This window comes from Notolepis coatsorum (assembly GCF_963971535.1).
Source record: "Notolepis coatsorum genome assembly, chromosome: 7".
Lineage (NCBI taxonomy): Eukaryota > Metazoa > Chordata > Actinopteri > Aulopiformes > Paralepididae > Notolepis > Notolepis coatsorum.
In genome coordinates, this window is record NC_140171.1 from 69,348,198 (window position 1) to 69,367,444 (window position 19,247).

Sequence of the window (19,247 nt, forward strand, 5' to 3'; positions counted from 1 at the left end):
TACCAGGGAATCAACTACCCTCTCGGTACAGACGGTGGTTGTTCCTATAACCCCTCAAGAAAAAACTCCAAAACACACCTGCGGGTATACACTGGCTATACCGCAGTACAAGTGTTTCAGTTTTCAAAAAAGGGTTATTCCAGGCCTACGGGTCGACGAAACATTACTTCGGACCGGGCCCGGCGGCTCGGGAAGCACAGGGTTACCAGAGGAGGTCCAAAGACCACCCCAACAGCCCCCTCTTCGCCACGCGTGAGAGAGGAGCGAAAAGAATGGAGAACCAGCCCTAAGCACACCGCACTTGGTATTCCCAGGCGGTCTCCCAACCAAGTACTAACCAGGACCGAACCTGCTTAGCTTCCGAGATCGGACGAGATCGGGCGTGTACAGGTTGGTATGGCCGTAAGCCATTACGATAGTGCAGAGTACAACATGTACCCAACAAAGGGTCTCCCTGTGTGTGTCCTAACCCTGTGACACCCGGGCCGACCCGGCATTTTTCCCCCCGAAAAAAGCACAAGTCCCTCAGGGTACCAGAACAGCAGATCTGCATCCCCGGCGGACAACGGGTTAACTGACCTGGACCAGCGCGATCAGACCAGTCCCGTGCCCTAACCACGCCGACATGCCCACTCCAGAAGAGGGGGTAGGTATGCGTGTCGATCTAAAACATGAAAAGAGGGCGCCACCCAGACGGTCCCATTTGTACTGCGCTCAGTGGCCCACCCCAAGGGCGTAAGACCCCTCTACCTATGTTCTGATCTATTCCGTTAACATCCCCCAGATATGAACGAGAATTCATCGAGACAACCTAGTAAACTGGCGCTCGGAAGAGACAAAACTCCATCCCAGTTGCCCTATAAAAACGCTGTTTTAATAATAAGCAACCAAGGCGCACTTAGCCCCTGCGTGATTCTTATCAGAAACACCCCGAGCCACCACTATGTATGCGTCGAGACCCAAACACATCAATGGATAGTCTAGCAAGACACCAAACATTGTTCCTCCAAGTCGCCTGGGAGAACGACACAGAGCCGTCGTGCTTCATGTTCCTTCCTCTTTTTATTTAAAAAAGAAAGAAACACAGACTGACATGAATCCCACGTGACGCAGCTGAGGGTAATCTTTTTTTAGATTTTTACATCCCACCACCCTCGCCACAGGGAGGAGACAGAAATCCCCAGAGAGACTTCCCACGCGAGCTGTATAGATTGAAAAGAATATATTGCAACATTGAGCTATGTAACACTTGGGTTAGGGCTCCCCGAGGAGGAGGCACTGAACCAATACACACTCAATAATCGAATTGAATCGAATATACACACAATAGAGCAGAACTCCTTTTTGAAGTTCTACTCACCTTGACAATCTGAGGAGGAGGCTCTGAAACTCTGAGGAGGCTCCCTCACAGGGAAGGAGAGTCCGAACTCACAGAAGGCACTTCTCCCCGAGGAGGAGCTTCGTGAGGAGGAGCTCTGACAACTCCCTGAAACAGATCCATAACATGGACCTGAACAACCCACGGAAGTCTTACCAACAGAGACGCGCTCAGTGACGTACTCTATGGCGGGGGAATTTCCGCGGTGCACACGCCCAATCTTCCAGGGCGTGGGACCAGGAAACCCCCCCCCTCTTACCCTGTAACGTGCCGAACAGCAACGTGACAGGAACCTTGAAGGACAGGAGGTTTTAACCCCTGACCAATCAGAAAAGGGGAGGAAAGGATTACCAGTTCACCCCTTTACGACCCCACACCCATGATACGATGTAATGACAAGTAGAGCATGACACAGTCATAGCCTGCTACATGAAGCATCGAACAGCCTCACATAGCTCATGTGCTAACCTGCTATCTAATTTTACTAAGGAAAAAACACAGAACAGAGAGGGCCCCCTTTAAGAGCCCCGGTACCAGACTTACATATGTGCTTCTGTGGGCCAAACCTAACCCAGTTGTAGATCACAAGACACACACAACCCTTCATCACAACAAAAAATGGCAAAAGTACACTCTTGCTACAGAGGAACGCCGTTTTTCATAACGAGAGAATACAGAATCCTCGATTATGTATTGGCCACAGGCCTTGCTAAGCACACATGATAAGTGACCAAACAATCTTTTCTTTAGGAAAAAATTGTTTCTCAAGCGGAAAGCACAACCCCAGCAATTAAGCAGAGGGTTACATCGTATCCCCACAAACACAGTGACACAATATATTGTAAACAACATGTCTGAGAGGAGGGTGGGGAAGCCCCAGGGAAACTGGGGGGACCACCCCTCCTTCCTTACCCTTGATACGACCAAGTTGAACAGGTAACCCTGTTAATATGTGAACACACTGTTCATTGTCATTACAGGCTGAGAAAAGAATTCATTCCTCAATCACATGTCACTAAGCATAGCTTCATAGGTTAATTAACCCCCTTAGTTGTGAGTTCACGTTACATGAACACACATGTTCTCATCACAACTAACCAGATCATTTTTACACATGTAAATAACAACCCAATTTCTATGGAGAGAGAAGCTATACCAGTGACAAGACAATTCACACACAACGTTTTGGAAAACATTACATTATTACAAAACATTTAGAAGGGAAGGAAAGAAGAAGTGTTTAAAGTCCGGTCGGGACTCCTACCCTGAGCGCAGGCCAAGAGAACTGCTATCTGGCTAACGGGACACCGAAGTTGAACACAGCATCTCCTGTATTGGCGACGAGGGTAACGTCGCTGCGCCACCCAGCCGCTACGTTTCTCCATGTTGACGCAGTCCTCGCTGGCAGGGCTCCCGGTGTAGGTTCGACTAACATCCTCTGTCAAAGATGACGTCGTAGTCAGAGTGTTTTAAGGCATGTTATAGTCACAGTATCGTTTCAACAGTGTAGCTTTAAGCTAACAGCCGTCCGACTGATAGCAACAAGCTAACGTTTACTAGCCTGGTAACACAGCGAGCTAGCGCCGCAGCTAACAGCTGACTGGCTAACACAGTAGGCCACAACTAGCACGCCAGCTAAGCAGCTATCCGACTGATAGCAACAAGCTAACGTTTACTAGCCTGGTAAACACAGCGAGCTAGCGCCGCAGCTAACAGCTGACTGGCTAACACAGTAGGCCACAAACTAGCACGCCAGCTAAGCAGCTATCACCTGAACTGTACACAACGACATAACAAGCCACACTTCAGACAGGCCGCTGTCCAAGTCCCTCCCCTAAGAGGGAAAAGAAAAAGAATGTCAAACACAGTTTTCAACGGTGATCCAGACATACAGCGGGGCCAGCACAATTCCCATTTCGGGCTGCAGCCGACTTTGAGCATGGAACTCCCGATAAAGAAGACCCTATGCCCACATTTCCTCGTTAGGGTGTACTTTCATTTTTATGTGAAAGGTGGGGCCTGCACGGGACAGAGAAGCATCAGCTCGAGAATCCTGGGTTCACCAGGACCTGGTCGCGGCCCACTAGATTGACCATCATGGGCGTCAGACCAAGATCCTCCGACCGCCGTTTAAGCCGAGCAGAGGACCCCAGTCTGGAGTCGGCGTTTCGTAAAAATTGTCAGCTAACCCCCACAGCATCAACAACAACCAGAGCTCGCAAGAAAAACAGTACGTACCCCATCCTGGAAACAACCGCTTCTCATAACAGTCGGTGCTTCCCACAGTCCAGCTGTGTGGCCGGAGGGCAACCCCATCCAGCCGCAGCAAGGAGGACTGTAGCTGGGGAGCATGTCAGCGGCGTGAGCTCCTAATACGAAAAAGCCGTTGAAGGTCAGAATGATCATCATCTTCCAGACACTCCAGTAACGAAGACAATATCGCCGTATTTTCTCGAAATAGTGAGAGAGAAAATAAAGATATGATGTCAACGTATCTTCCCGTTCTTTTGTTTTCCAACTTTCTTCTACTAACAACCTCGTCAAGTGGGGATCTACCGAAGGCACTTCCTTGTGGTGAAAGTGAAGAAGGAGGCGAGTAGGTGACCACACACCTGCTTATGAAGGTAAGCGGATGGGGGTGTGGCCAGACGAATGTTGGGATGTAAAGGTACATGGTGGAATTTTTTATTCAGTGCACGTGCACGAAGTTAAGTACAGTGCAGTATGATGCTGAGCGAAAGCCATAACGAAATAGAACTGAACGAGGTCAGTGGCAGTTTTTTAAGTTTGGTCATTATTATCATGGTGTTATTCACTGTCAAAGATGCAAAGAAAAATCATAATTCATATTCTCCTTTGTTTCATCACAATTTAAGCAAGCCTAGTAATATACACAATATTTCTGACACTGTGAGTACATTCACTGAGGTCCATAAATGTACCTAGATACCAAGAATATGCAAATAGCCCTTGTAGAAGTGGAGCAATATTCCATTTACCTAGGTATATATTTTATGCGGATTTTCACATTGTGTGGAACAGGTTAAACAGATATTTTTCAAGTTCCAAGTTTTAATACTCTTATCAACATGAGAGTCAACAAATGCTTGCTTTATGCAGCCATTTAACACAAAAGGATGACCCTCAAATTCAAAACAGAGTGATGCACAAAATAACTTAAAAGAAAATAATAATTTAAAACAATGAATAAAGTGTGCATAAAATAATAGGGGAAAGAAAACGTTAGGAACTTGTTACATTCACCCACACAAGGGCTGAGTAATCACACCCCCCCCCTCTCTCTCTCACACACACACTCTCCCAGCTCTCTTTCTCTCTTGCCCCTTCCTCATCTCTCTAACCCCCCTCTCTCTATATATATATCTCACACACACACACACACACACACACTAGAGCTGCCGCGATTACCGCATTACCGCGGTATCGCTGTTACATCACGGCCACCGCAGAGTAGGCTGAATACCGCGTCACCGCTGTTTTTTATAATAATAATAATAAATTACCCTCCTCTCGTTGGGCTTGCAGCTCTGCAGATATACCCTACTCCTCTATCTAGGTTCCAAGCGACCCTATTGGGTACCAGAAAAGTCACGTGAAACATTGCAGACCACTGATTGGTCAGAAGAGAGACGCGTCACACGTTGTAGCGTCATGCAGTGTGTTACCACCAATCGGCAAGCGCGTATTAGGTTTTTACTTCCTGAATGTCAGCTCATCACAACACGGCTAATAACGTTAGCTTTAACTCTCCGCCGGAGTGGACTACCATCGCTCCTAAGGAGTACTAAACGAGACATAATGATTTTACTGTGAGGTTTTGTCCGCTGCTCACCAACTTTCTCTGTTTTCTTTAAGCCTACTGTTAGGAATTCCCTACTCACTCTCTCTAGCCCCCACCCTCTCGTTCTTTACTCTCGTTTACTCTCAGTGGCCACACCTGGACTATTTATCAATTACCTCTCGCACCTGTGGTGGCAGGTTAATTAGTTCCCCTGTGGGCTTTAAATACCAGGGCTCTTCCCCTCGTTTCGGCGTGGGGTCGTGTTGTATACTTGCCGAGTCATATTCTCTAAACATCTAGACTCTTTCGGGAGATCCTCTGTCTGCCTATGCTGTTCCATTCTCCGGCGTCGAGATGTTTGCTCCAGCCTTCGCCAGCTGTCGCCGTTGCCTGTGGGGGAGACTGGTCTGCGCTCCCTGTACTTCCACGGGAGGCACCCCAGCGTTCCACTGCAGACCCCCGCGCAGCTGTTCGTCCTGACGCACATCCAGACCAGCGCAGACGCTCTCCAGTCCTCAGCGCGCAACGCGCATCTTCCAAGGACGCTCGAGCTTGGCACGCTCTCCAGACCAGCGCGCAACGCGCATCTTCCAGACCCTCGAGCTTGGCACGCTCTCCAGACCTCAGCGCGCAGACGCGCATCTCCTAGACCTTCGAGCTTGGCACGCTCTCCCGACCAGCGCGCAGACGCGCATCTCCTAGACCTTCGAGCTTGGCACGCTCTCCCGACCAGCGCGCAGACGCGCATCTCCTAGACCTTCGAGCTTGGCACGCTCTCCCGACCAGCGCGCAGACGCGCATCTCCTAGACCTTCGAGCTTGGCACGCTCTCCCGACCAGCGCGCAGACGCGCATCTCCTAGACCTTCGAGCTTGGCACGCTCTCCCGACCAGCGCGCAGACGCGCATCTCCTAGACCTTCGAGCTTGGCACGCTCTCCAGACCAGCGCGCAGGAGCGCATCTTCCAGACCTTCGTGCTTGGCACACCCCTCCACGCAGACGCACCCCGATGCGTCTCTCGGTTCCGGTGCGCACTCCAAGTTGTAGCGCACCACTCTGTCCTCGGCTCGGACAGCCGGCTTCCCGGTGGCGACACCCTCGCCACCGCCGCCTGTTCCAGCACCACTCTGTCCTCGGCTCGGACAGTCGGCTACCCGGTGGCGACACCCTCGCCACCGCCGCCTGTTCCAGCACCACTCTGTTCTCGGCTCGGACAGCCAGCTACCCGGTGGCGACACCCTCGCCGCCGCTGCTGTTCCTGTACCATTACGCATACGCCTGGGTGAGTTTTGATTGTGATGTCACTCACCCAGCGTAATGCCTCTTGCCCTCGTCCCGCTGCGTTTCCTGTACCATTACGCATACGCCTGGGTGAGTTTTGATTGTGATGTCACTCACCCAGCGTAATGCCTCTTGCCCTCGTCCCGCTGCTGTTCCTGTACCATTACGCCTGGGTGAGTTTTGATTGTGATGTCACTCACCCAGCGTAATGCCTCCTTTTTTGTTCTCACTTAGTTAGTAGTTTGGACATTTCATCTCCCACTCTGTTTTTGTTCTCACTTAGATAGTATTTTTGGACATTACATCTCCCCCTGTGTGTTTGTCACACGAAGATATTATTACTTTGTTACTTTGTTTATTTGGACTGTTCTGCATCTGCTCTGTTTGTTCCCTTTTGAATATTAACCCTCTCCTCTGTTCTGCAGAGCGGTCCAGATGTTTCCCACCAGTCCTCCCAGTCCTCCCTGTCCCCAGCCCGCCTCCGCGGGCCTCTGTCCCTAGTCCTCTGTCCCTAGTTCTCCCCTTTCTAGTTCCACCTAGTTCCTTGTCCCTAGTTCTCCTAGTCCCTAGTCCTCTGTCCCTTTTGTCCCTAGTTCTCTCTGTCCCTAGTTCTCCTTGTCCCTAGTTCTCCTAGTCTCTAGTTCCTCTGTCCCTAGGCGTTCCCTTATACCTTCCCTTAGTGTTCCCTTTTCCTGCCCGCCTCTTAAAGGCACCTTACCTTCCCCTCTTGTGTTATTCCAGTGTTTTGTGTTTTCTCCCTTAAAGGGACAGTGCCCTTTTTCCCTGTTCTCAATAAATATCTGTTTCTTGGCAAACCATCATACCTGTCTTGTGTTGTGCGATTGGGGTCGGTTACAAACCATAACATTTACTGTCTGCAACGAATGTTATAATAAAAGCCCTTCGTTCTATACACTTGTCTGATTGAAAACTTTATTAACAGACCGCAGAATGGGACAACTCAGCACGCTCTGAGCAAAGAAAGGAACTGAGATATGAATAGAGTATTGCTTGCCTTGCTATGGCCCGGTAACTACGCTGATGTTATTGAACGTATAACTATATAACATTAATGCCACAAAACGTATGCCTTTATTATAAAGTAGTAACTTTATAATAATAAGAAGAAGAAAGGGTCGGGGGGGTAACCACCCCTGCCCGCGACACCGAGTGAACGGCGCACGACCAGAGGGGAAACTTCGAATCCGTGTTTCACTTTCAATAACTAATGCGTGCTTGCCGAATCCCAAACAATATTCATGCTGCAAAGTCATCCTCTAAAGATAGACATTTAGACTAGAGGCAGGCTATATGCTATAAAGAGTAGACTACTACTAAAAAAAAAAATGCATTCAAACGTTTTTTTTTTATTTTTTGTGTGCGTGCGGTAATAACCGCGGCGGTAGGAAATATTTTGCAAATCTGTGCGGTAAGGAGAACATCAATACCGCGGCAGCTCTAACACACACACACACACACACACACACACACACACACACACACACTTCAGAAACAAACATAGTATCAATGAGAGCATCAATAATACACCTGAGTGAAGTCTAGAAAAAAAAAAGATTTTAAAGTAAAAAAAAAAAAAAAAAATCTTAAAAGTTAATCGTGAGTTAAAAAAAATTGTGGTGTTAATAGAATCGGGCGATAACGCGTTAATACCGCGTTAACTTTGACAGCCTTAATATATATATATATATATATTGTGGCCTCTGTGCCACTTGCCACTCATGTGGAATTTGTTAACACTTTCAGAGCCCAAGCTTAATCTTGATTTACCGCTTGAATGCCCACCATCCACTTCAATGTTAGCGTTAATAACGCCTAATCTATGTTTTAAATTATGGCTATGTGTCTAATCTGCCCGTCGCTTATCAATGACTCGTTTTCCAGTCAACATTGTCGAAGCGGATTGTTTTTTTATCGGTTCATTTTCGTTTTATAGCATTTTGAAAAGCTCTTGTTTTCAAGGAAAATATAAGTATTCCATGATAATCGCCCTTTACTGGAATATTCTAGAATACACAAAAACGTTGTCATTTTTCGGCCTATTTATGAATCGTTTTCAAATAAACGCTAGATTATCGATAGTATATGTGTACGTATGCACGCTATATAGGCGTTCTGAAAAATAGATTCTCTGATTTCCTCAAAGCGATCGCCCACACACACACACATAGGGCGAATGCTGAGATCTCAGCGAATACTTGTAAAATAGATTCCTTACCTCAAATCAGGTGTGTGTGTGTGTGTGTGTGAGAGTGTGAGAGAGAGAGAGAGAGAGAGAGAGAGAGAGAGAGAGAGAGAGAGAGAGAGAGAGAGAGAGAGAGAGAGAGAGAGAGAGAGAGAGAGAGAGAGAGAGAGAGAGAGAATGAATGAAGGACAATTGCTTGCTGTGTGTGTGAGAGAGAGAGAGAATTAAGTACATTTGCTGAAATACAGTTGTTCTTAATTTTCTCACTTGCTATGTGAGAATGTTAGTTATTATGTTCTCAATGCCCCTTGCATTGTATGAGATGTGTGGAAGAGTTTGCTAGTTCTAGTGCTACCCCTTTGTACATTGTGGCTGTGTCTGACAAAAGTTAACAATAAATAATGGTATTAGGAATACATTTGCCTCCTGCGTGAACTGTGCATAGCTGAATAGACTGTATTTTAACGTCGGCCATATGGTGGTACTTGGAGAGCCAGCTACGTTCTCAGGTGGTACTTGGTGTAAAAAGTTTGAGAACCACTGATCTATATGTATTGGGCCTTCTGCTTTTTTGCCACCCCTGTGTGGAACTATATTGTGTTGTGCACGTTGTGTACATTTATTGGGTGATTCCCAGACTGCCAACCACATGCCCTGTGGATGTGTCTTGTGACCCTAGGTCACTAGGGCTTGTGCTTAGCTTATTGTATTTTCCTTGTTTGTTCTCCCCTTACCTTTTTCCCTCTTTGTCTTAGTTATTATATATCCCTGTTTTGTTTCCCTTCCTTGTGGCATATTGCTGTGGGTTTCAATCCCCACTATAATAAATATAATTTTACTTTTGGAAAACGCATCTGTTTGTTTATTACCTGCCGGGACCTGTGCTTAACACTTTCCGTGCCACGGGTCCGATGCCCCGGAACCCCGTTGCGTGCCAACGCCCACTTCAATGATAGAGCTCTCATATTTGCGAACGCATAAACTATATCTTAAATTATGGCTATGTGTATAATATGGCCGTCGCTTATCAATGACTTGTTTGCAGTCAACATTGTCGAAAGTTAAACGGATTGTTTTATAATCGGTTCATTTCCGTTTTATACCATTTTGAAAAACGCTCGTTTTATGAAAGTTCCCGAAAATTTCTGAAAATTCTGTGATAATCGCCCTTTACTGGAATTCACACACACACACACACACACACACACACACACACACACACACACACACACACACACACACACACACACACACACACACACACACACACACACACACACACACACACACACACACACACACACACACACACACACACACACACACACACACACACACACACACACACACACACACACACACACACACACACACACACACACACACACACACACACACACACACACACACACACACACACACACACACACACACACACACACACACACACACACACACACAGGGCCCACGTTGATATATAGGTGAAAAAAGCTCTGATTATTCCAAGACTGGTCAAATAGATTCCTTACCTCAGATCAGATGTTCTCCAAAAAGATGATTCCAATTCCTGATCGCCATTCCAAATATCAATCGTGTTTATTGATCCAACGCTGGGTACTGTAAACACACATTCTCTGCTGTTCTGAGGCTCGGCAATGACTTTGATCGTCTCGGGTACTTGTCTGACAAGTAAAATGTGGAAGCAGGATTTCCCCCCCCCCCCATGCTTTTCATTCAATCCAATCCAAAGGGGTGCAGTACCACCAGGAGAGATGATATGGGGCGGTATTTTCCCAATGGAGCTCAGACAGAGTCCCAGTGGTAACGGGAGGCTAGATTGATGAAATATGAATGGAAATCGCTAATAAAAAAAATATATCAAAAACGAGATCTCTCGTCTCGTTGGCACTCAACGGTTGGCATGAACTAACGAGAAATCTCATCGTTGGCACTCAAAGTGTTAAGACCTGAGCTCCTATGTATTTGGATTGTGTTTACTAATACATGAACTGATTAAAAAACAATCCCTTTCGACAATGTTGACTGCAATCAAGTCATTGATAAGCGACGGCCACATTAGACACATAGCCATAATTTAAGATGTAGTTTATGCGTTCGCAAATATGAGAGCTCTATCATTGAAGTGGGTGGCGGCATTCAAGGGGGTAAATAGGAAAACACGGCTGGCTCTCAAAGTGTTAAGAGAGGTCAATGAGCTAAAGAGGAGTGTGGTGTCTGGCAACCGACAACAGGCTGAGAGGAAGGGGGCTGTAGGGCCCTTGAGATTAAGGCCATTGTCTTGAACAGACAAATAGGATGTTGGATTCTTCCAAAGTGGTATCAAGCCAATGTTGTAGAAACCAAGGTTGTGCTGACACACCCAGGAGGTGACATCAGCCCGGTGTCGTAAAGACCAAGGTTGTGCTGACACACCCAGGAAGTGACATCAGCCCGGTGTCGTAGAGACCAAGGTTGTGCTGACACACCCAGGAAGTGACATCAGCCCGGTGTCGTAGAGACCAAGGTTGTGCTGACACACCCAGGAAGTGACATCAGCCCGGTGTCGTAGAGACCAAGGTTGTGCTGACACACCCAGGAGGTGACATCAGCCCCGGTGTCGTAGAGACCAAGGTTGTGCTGACACACCCAGGAGGTGACATCAGCCCGGTGTCGTAGAGACCAAGGTTGTGCTGACACACCCAGGAGGTGACATCAGCCCCGGTGTCGTAGAGACCAAGGTTGTGCTGACACACCCAGGAGGTGACATCAGCCCCGGTGTCGTAGAGACCAAGGTTGTGCTGCTGATGCCCTCCTCTTCATTATTATTATTATAATTATTATTATCTTCATTCTGGTTGTTTACTGTATTTACAAGTAACGTAACACAAATCTAAAATCTAAGGAGGAGAATGGGGTGGTGGTGGGATGCGAGTTGTCAGATGTTGTCAATTCTGCGGGGAGAAAGAATACGATTGGAGGATGAGAGAAAGGTGATTGGTTGTAGTCTTTGAATAAACATAAGCTGATGGGAGGCTTGACAGCAGGAGGTGTCAGTTGAATCCTCAAGCTTTCCCCCCGAAAATGTATGTTGTTTTTGGAGAGCGAGTATTCAGATACTAGCTCGGAAACAGCAACAAGTATTTGAAGACTGTAAAATGACCAGCCCTAATGGATTTCCTCATAATCTTTGCTTCCTCAACATCATTATCCTTACAGGACAACTTTATCCTCATTGCTTTAGACAACAGCAATCAAAGGTAATCTTATTAACTGGAAATATAAGGAGCATAAAGTATCAGCTGAACAAAGCCTCAGACACAAGTCTCAAATCACTCACATTTAGAGGTTGACGGCAACATCAAATTCAAATTTAAAGGAACACGTCGACATTATGGGAATTGTCCTCTCTGGGCGTTCAGTAGAAAGCTATCTGGCTGCAAGCTAGCCTAGTTTAGCACAAATGAATGGAAGTGAACACAGACCACAAAAACACCTCTCCCAGAGTTTTATGTCATATCCGCGTCCATTCATTTGCTAAGCTAAGCTAGTTTGCAGATTAGCTTCCTACTGAATGCGCAGAGAGGACATTGGTATCGATTTTCTTGTCTGACTCTGGAGAAGACAGTAAGCGCATTTCCCATAATGTTGGTGTGGTATCTTCTGATGGTCGATGATGGTCAAGAATACTGTTGTAGGAAAAATAGTTCTGTACTACTTCTTAATATCAGAAGTTGCTTTATTACAAAATATGGTCAGTTGACAATAAGTTACGAAGCAAAACAAAGTTACGAAGGTGCGAAACCTACTGGTTCTGTTTGCGATGTATTTGAGCACAGTGGTGCTGTCGGACCAGAACACAGATTTGTTTAGGTGGAGCTCCAGCTCGCTCTACAATGGTCCAGCTGGATGGAGGACCTTCGTCTGTAGAGTACAGAAGAGTGATGACAACAAGCTTCATGTTGCCTTCGTCATAGCCCCTCACTATCCCACGCATGGAGCTAGCAGCCGCTACCATGGCAGCACGCATGGACAGGACCTTGAGATCCGAGCTGGAGCTCCACCTAAACAAAAATCTGTGTTCTGGTCCGACAGCACCACTGTGCTCAAATACATCGCAAACAGAACCAGTAGGTTTCGCACCTTCGTAGAGAATCGAGTGGAGACCATCTTGAAGCTGTCAGAAGTAGGACAGTGGCGGTATGTAAATACTGCAACAAATCCTGCTGACCACGCATCGAGAGGACTCAATGTGGAATCATTCCTGCGCAATGAGACTTGGATACAGGGGCCAGAATTCCTCACCAAGCCTGTAGAGGAATGGCCTCAGAACCCAGAACACCATGGGGACCTAACCACGGAGGACCCAGAGGTAAAGAACGCTGTGGTCAGCGCTTGTTATGTGTGGGTCTATGTTTGTGCCCTGATCAGGCGCTCCTAATGTGATTCGTCATGTCTAGTTGTAGTTCTCTGTCCTGGTGTTGTAGTCCCTATCGATAGGGTAAACGGTACCCTATCCCCCCCCCCTCACAGTGAGCTGTGGTGTTCCACAAGGAAGCATACTAGGACCGCTACTATTCCTAATTTATGCAAATGACATGTCGTCAGCTTGTGACTGCAACTTGTTCCTGTTTGCGGACGACTCAGCCCTGCTGGTCTCTGACAAGAACAAGTTACAGGTTGAAAAAGCCCTCAGCTCGGAACTAGGCAAAATCTGCATGTGGCTCGCCGACAACAAACTATCATTACACATGGGCAAAACAGAGTCCATTCTCTTCGGTTCAAATAACAAACTCAGCAAGACCGACGGCTTCTCGGTTACAGTGGGTGACAATATTATCACAAGGAAAGATGAAATTACCTACCTGGGTTCCATCCTAGAGGCTAATCTTTCCTGTGACAAAATGGCATCCAATGTAATAAAAAAATCAACCAACGAACGCGATTCTTGTACCGGATCTCCTCTCTGGTAAACAAGAATACCCCGAAGACTCTAGCAGGAGCACTCATTCAAGGGTACTACGACTATGCTTGCACCTCATGGTACCAAAGCACCTCAAAGGCACTAAAAAACAAATGACAAACATCTCAAAACAAGCTAGTCAGACTACTACTTGACCTGACTCCTAGAACCCACCTCACCCCTGCCCACTTTGACAACCTAGGATGGCTTAGAGTAGACGACAGAGTACAGCAACTTGCAATGGGCCTGGTCTACAAGATACACTACGCGACCAAGGTACCCATGTACATGTCAAAATACTTCCCAAAGGTCAGTGAATACCACGATCACAACACCAGAGGGAGCTCCACAAATCATGTAAAACCCAGATTCGGCTCAAACAAGGGACTAAACACGCTTCGCAATTATGCCACATCAATGTGGAACGCCCTACCTAAAGCTGTAAAGGAATGTGAATCACTACCCACTTTCAAAAACACTCTCAAAAAACACCTACGTGAGACTGCAATTCGAAACTGGCCCCTACAAATGTCCTAACCTAGTTGTACAGTAAATGACCAAGTAAGGCTTTGTCAGTATTCCAATGTACAGTGTAAAATGTGTGTGTGTCCCCTACCCAACCCCCCCCCCCCCCCCCCCCCCACCTCCAATGTACAGCCCTCACCCAACCCACCCAACCCCACCCCACCCATCCAACCTCCTCCAATGTACAGTTTCTACGCCAAATGTATATACACTCCTTTTCTGGACACTTTTGTATCACAAACAGTACTGTATTTGCAAATCTGATATGTCATAAATGTATAGATGTAGCAGTACTGTCTATCTGTATGTCATGTATGTCATATATGTTATGATGAATTGAAAATGGGGGACCCTGATGTAAACAAGACGGAAGTCTTTCTCTGGTCTGCATCCCCTTAACAATTGTATGTATTGAGCTGTACTGTACTGTACCCATTCTGCAATCTGTTAATAAACTTTTCAATCAATCAATCAATTCTTTCCCCAGCTGTACCCACTTACAATTAACCCAGGTGTGTCTTGTCTCGTCATTCCCTCATGTATAAGTATTCTGTCTTCCCCTTTGTCTGGTGCTGATCCTGTCTGTGTAGTATGTGTTCTTGTCTGTCGTTACTTTAGTTTATTCTTCATTTCATTCACGGTAATTATTAGTTTATTCTTCATTTCATTCACGGTAATTATTTCATTAAATATTTATTATAAAACTACTTTGACTGCCGTCTCCTTTGTTGTGTTGCATTGACTCGACATCGAGCTTAAAGAATGTCAATGGCAACGTAACAGTGCTACTGCAGCTGAAGAGCAGTTCGACACAGTTCAGCAGTTCCTGGAATATTACTCCAGTTGGAACCGTCTCAAGAAGGCAGCCGGTTGGATGCTGAAGCTTAGAAGCACTCTGCTGATGCTGTGTCGCCGGTTCTCACCATGGCGGAGTCTGGGAACGGAAGATTCTCAGCACCACCTTAAAGCTCCAGACTCTGGATGAAGAAGGCCTACACACCGTCTTGTGTGAGGCAGAAGCCATCATTAACAGTCGACCGATAACCAAGGCTTCTAGTGATTCGGACGACCTGGAAGCGCTTACCCCTAACCACCTCTTGCCCTTCCAGTCAAAGCCTTCCCTGCCTCCAGGCCTCTTCGTGAAAGAAGAGCTCTACTCCCGCAGGAGATGGAAACAAGTCCAGTATATGGCAGACATATTCTGGAAACGATGGACACAGGAATATCTACCTCAGCTCCAAGAGAGACAGAAGTGGACACGTGTGTCACGCAACTTTGCTAAGAGAGACGTCGTCCTGATCATCGACGACTCTGCACCCCGCAACTCCTGGGTCCTGGACAGGGTCATCAAGGCGGTTCCTGACCAGCACGGGCTTGTGCGCCGGGTCCGTGTCAAGACGACCACTTTAGATAGACCTATCACTAAGGTCTGTCTTCTCCAAGAAGCTGCATGAGGCGGTGGTAAAGACCGTCCTCCTACAGTGTGCCATGTACTAGTGACCTCTGGCACCAGGTATTGGTTATCCAGCAGCAGAGACACTTATCAGTGAAAATAGTGGTTGGTTTAGCTCCTTGTTTTTTAGTTGTTAGTAATTGTCTCTAGATTAGAAGTACAATTAGGGGCCGTCATTGAACCGTCTTTGTCATAATAGAACATTCTAGAACATTTGTGATGTCACAGTATGATGTCATAATCAAACATTCTAGAACATTTGTGATGTCACAGTATGATGTCAACCAAACATTCTATAACATTTGTGTATCTATATTCAACAATTCTCGTGCCTTGCCTACTGTTTTGCAACAACATTGTGCATCTTGAAACAGGACTGAAGGACAGTCCTGACTAATAGACTAAATAACACATAGACTGAAGCCTGCATTTCTCAAACAAGAAGCTTTGGTCTAGCTGTGGAAAGTGGAGTAGGAGGAAGGAGCAGTCGAATCGCCAACAAAAAAGACATCCAGAGCGTCTGTCAAATCATGAATCCTGAATATGACTACTTGTTCAAACTCCTTCTCATCGGAGACTCTGGTGTGGGGAAGTCCTGTCTACTGCTTCGATTCGCTGATGACACCTACACAGAGAGCTACATCAGCACCATTGGAGTGGACTTTAAGATCCGTACCATCGAGCTGGATGGCAAGACCATCAAACTGCAGATTTGGGACACCGCCGGTCAGGAGCGGTTCCGCACCATCACCTCCAGTTACTACCGCGGAGCCCACGGCATCATCGTGGTGTATGACGTCACAGATCAGGAGTCTTACAACAACGTGAAGAAGTGGCTTCAGGAAATCGACCGCTACGCCAGCGAGAATGTCAACAAACTGCTGGTTGGCAACAAGTGTGACCTCACTACCAAGAAAGTAGTGGACTATACAACAGCCAAGGAGTTTGCCGATTCCCTGGCCATCCCCTTCCTGGAGACCAGCGTCAAGAACGCCACCAACGTGGAGCAGGCCTTCATGACCATGGCTGCCGAGATCAAGAAGAGGATGGGCCCCGGGTCCACGGCCGGAGGGGATAAGCCCAACCTGAAGATCGACAGCACCCCGGTCCGGCTGTCCGGAAGGGGCTGCTGCTAGAACCTGCCTGCCCTGCCCCCGAATCCCCCTCCGCCCTGCACCGACTTCAGACGTCCTTCTAAGTTAAAACTCACACAGACATGTCAGGTCTTCCAAAGCAGGCATCAGGAGCAAAAAGCAAGGAGCACAGAGAGAGAGTTTTTCTCTCTGCAACAGTTTAAATACTAAAATATAACCACTCCTATTCCAAATTGATTGGCCTAATTAATTATTACTTCCCTATTATTCTGTCCACTCACAGCTCTGTTTAGCTTTTCCCTCATTTACATCTCATTACATTCTTAACCAACTAACTTACTGATTACCTCTTTGTCTCTAAACTTAGTTATATGGCTCTCTGATTGCCTTATATGGAATTTTGGTCAGGCCATGAGGCCCTTATAATAACAAGATGGCTCCTTGCAGCTGTCTCCTTTTGTTCAAAAAAATTGGCCTTCTCTCACAGACTCCTGAGCAGTGTTAATTTTGGCAGCTATTTTCATTTTAGTTTTAGTCTTAGTCATGTGTCAAGTGCTCCTTTTTAGTTTTTATCATATTTAGTCATCTTCATTTATTTTTCGTTTAGTCAGTTTTAGTCAACTAAATGTCTGAGCATTTTAGTCTTAGTCAGTTTTTATCTCAATTTTATCTTTTTTGTTTTAGTCTAGATTTAGTCAACGAAAACCGATGAAATTTTTGTCTATTTTTAGTTAATGTACTAAACTTTTTTTTAATATTATATACATTATAAAACTTTTTTTTCTTTTCTTTTTTACAGCTACTGTTTTATATATACTGTTTTTTAGTAATAACTAGAAAGTAATGGTATTTATTCAACAACAGGTGATTGTATAGATTAGTATTAGTATCATTAAATGACAACTATGCTCAACTATGCTTCACCCACGGAAAGGTTGTTGGCACATTAGTTCCACACGGACATTATACGTTGTTGCACGTGCTTCCAGAAGGCTCCGTTTAGGTTAGCTAGTAGCAGAGGCTCTGTTGTGATTTTAAATGCACAATAAATATTCAACATTCTCTTTGAGACTCCGCCTCAGACTTATCATTTGGCACTAAAAGCTAAACATTGTCACCGGTATGGCTGTCCGCAACATGTCATTAATTGTGTGTGAGAGGTCGATCAGTTAGCCACATTAGCGTGAGCTAGGTTAGCCACTAGTTAACGTGAACTAGATGGAAATACAAACAATGTAACGTTACTGGTGAAAAGGTTATTTACCTTGGAATACTCCTTTGCCAACTTGCTGTACTTTGCTTGCAGGTCTGCAGCTGGATTATGAATAGTCCCAACTTTAGCCAAGGTAACGTTAAGCTAAAACTAGCTTTTCAAATAGCTCTTCAGCTAATGCTAATAACAGAGCTCCCCGTCACACTGCTCTGTTGGGACGAGGGCATTAAGAAAAGTTATAATTATTTTGTCTCGTCTTGTTTTAGTCAACAATATCAACATACATGAAGAGAAATTTCGTCCTGGTCTTTGTAAATAACATTTTTGTGTCCTCAGTTGTGGTCAACGATTAAGCATTACATCACACGCAGGAGTGGTTTGTGACCAATAAACCATGCCTAGGGGTGGTTGTTAGGCCCGAGGCGCAGCCGAGGGTCGTTAGACCCCCCTAGGCATGGTTTATTGGTCACAAATCACGACTGCACGTGGTGTAAAGCTTTTATACAACTGCCAGATTCATCCAACCTTATTTCTATACAATAAACACACATTAATCGAAGATTTATTGAAAAAACCATCCGCCAGAAAAAGTAGTTCCCACAACTCCATGTGGAAGCAGCTTGAAGTGCATCCAACCAAACTAACACATCCAACTGTGTATTATTGGAATGATTGAGAGAAGTTGCCTCATGTGGAAGCAGCTTGAAGTGCATCCAACCAACTAACACATCCAACTGTGTATTATTGGAATGATTGATTGAAAATTTTATTACCAGATGCAGAATATAAAGTAGGTAAAACAAATTAAAACGTTTTCTTTGCCCTATAGGAAAAAAACGTTTTCTTCGCCCTATTTTTTTATTTATTTCTTTTAGCCTAAACTTAACCAGTTGGAAACCAGGGGTACAGTAATAAAATTAGCAATCAACCAATCAATCAATTCAATAGACCATGCTCACTTAAAACAGCGCTGCTTCTCTCTCAGTCTGACTCCCCCGCTGTTGCAGACAGGAGTGTGTGTGTGTGTGTGTGTGCGTGTGTGTGTGTGTGTGTCACAGTGTGTGTGTGCGTGTGTGTGTGTATGTGTGTGTGTGTGTGTGTGTGTGTGTGTGTGTGTGTGTGTGTGTGTGTGTATGTGTGTGTGTGTGTTTGTGGGTACGCCAGCGACAGTGTGAGAGAGAACGCTGCAGTCAGTAGAAAGTAGGAAGGAAGAAATTTAAATCAATCAATTAATCTATCAATCAATCCGCGATTTTTCTTTTGTTCTAGATTGAGTCAAGACCCATCAATTACATCATCCAACATTGTTTAAAGGACTAACACATTCCCCTTGACAGAA

General features: G+C 45.8%; 1 protein-coding gene across 1 annotated transcript; it reads left to right on the plus strand.

The window, feature by feature from the left end:
• Nucleotides 1-16,131: 16,131 nt before the first annotated feature.
• LOC311231387 (ras-related protein Rab-1B-like) lies at nt 16,132-16,737 on the plus strand (the record flags this gene model as incomplete). The annotated part of the gene is made up of 1 exon (XM_084317956.1): nt 16,132-16,737. One exon carries the CDS (start codon nt 16,132-16,134, stop codon nt 16,735-16,737), a length of 606 nt encoding a protein of 201 aa, XP_084174082.1.
• Nucleotides 16,738-19,247: the final 2,510 nt, after the last annotated feature.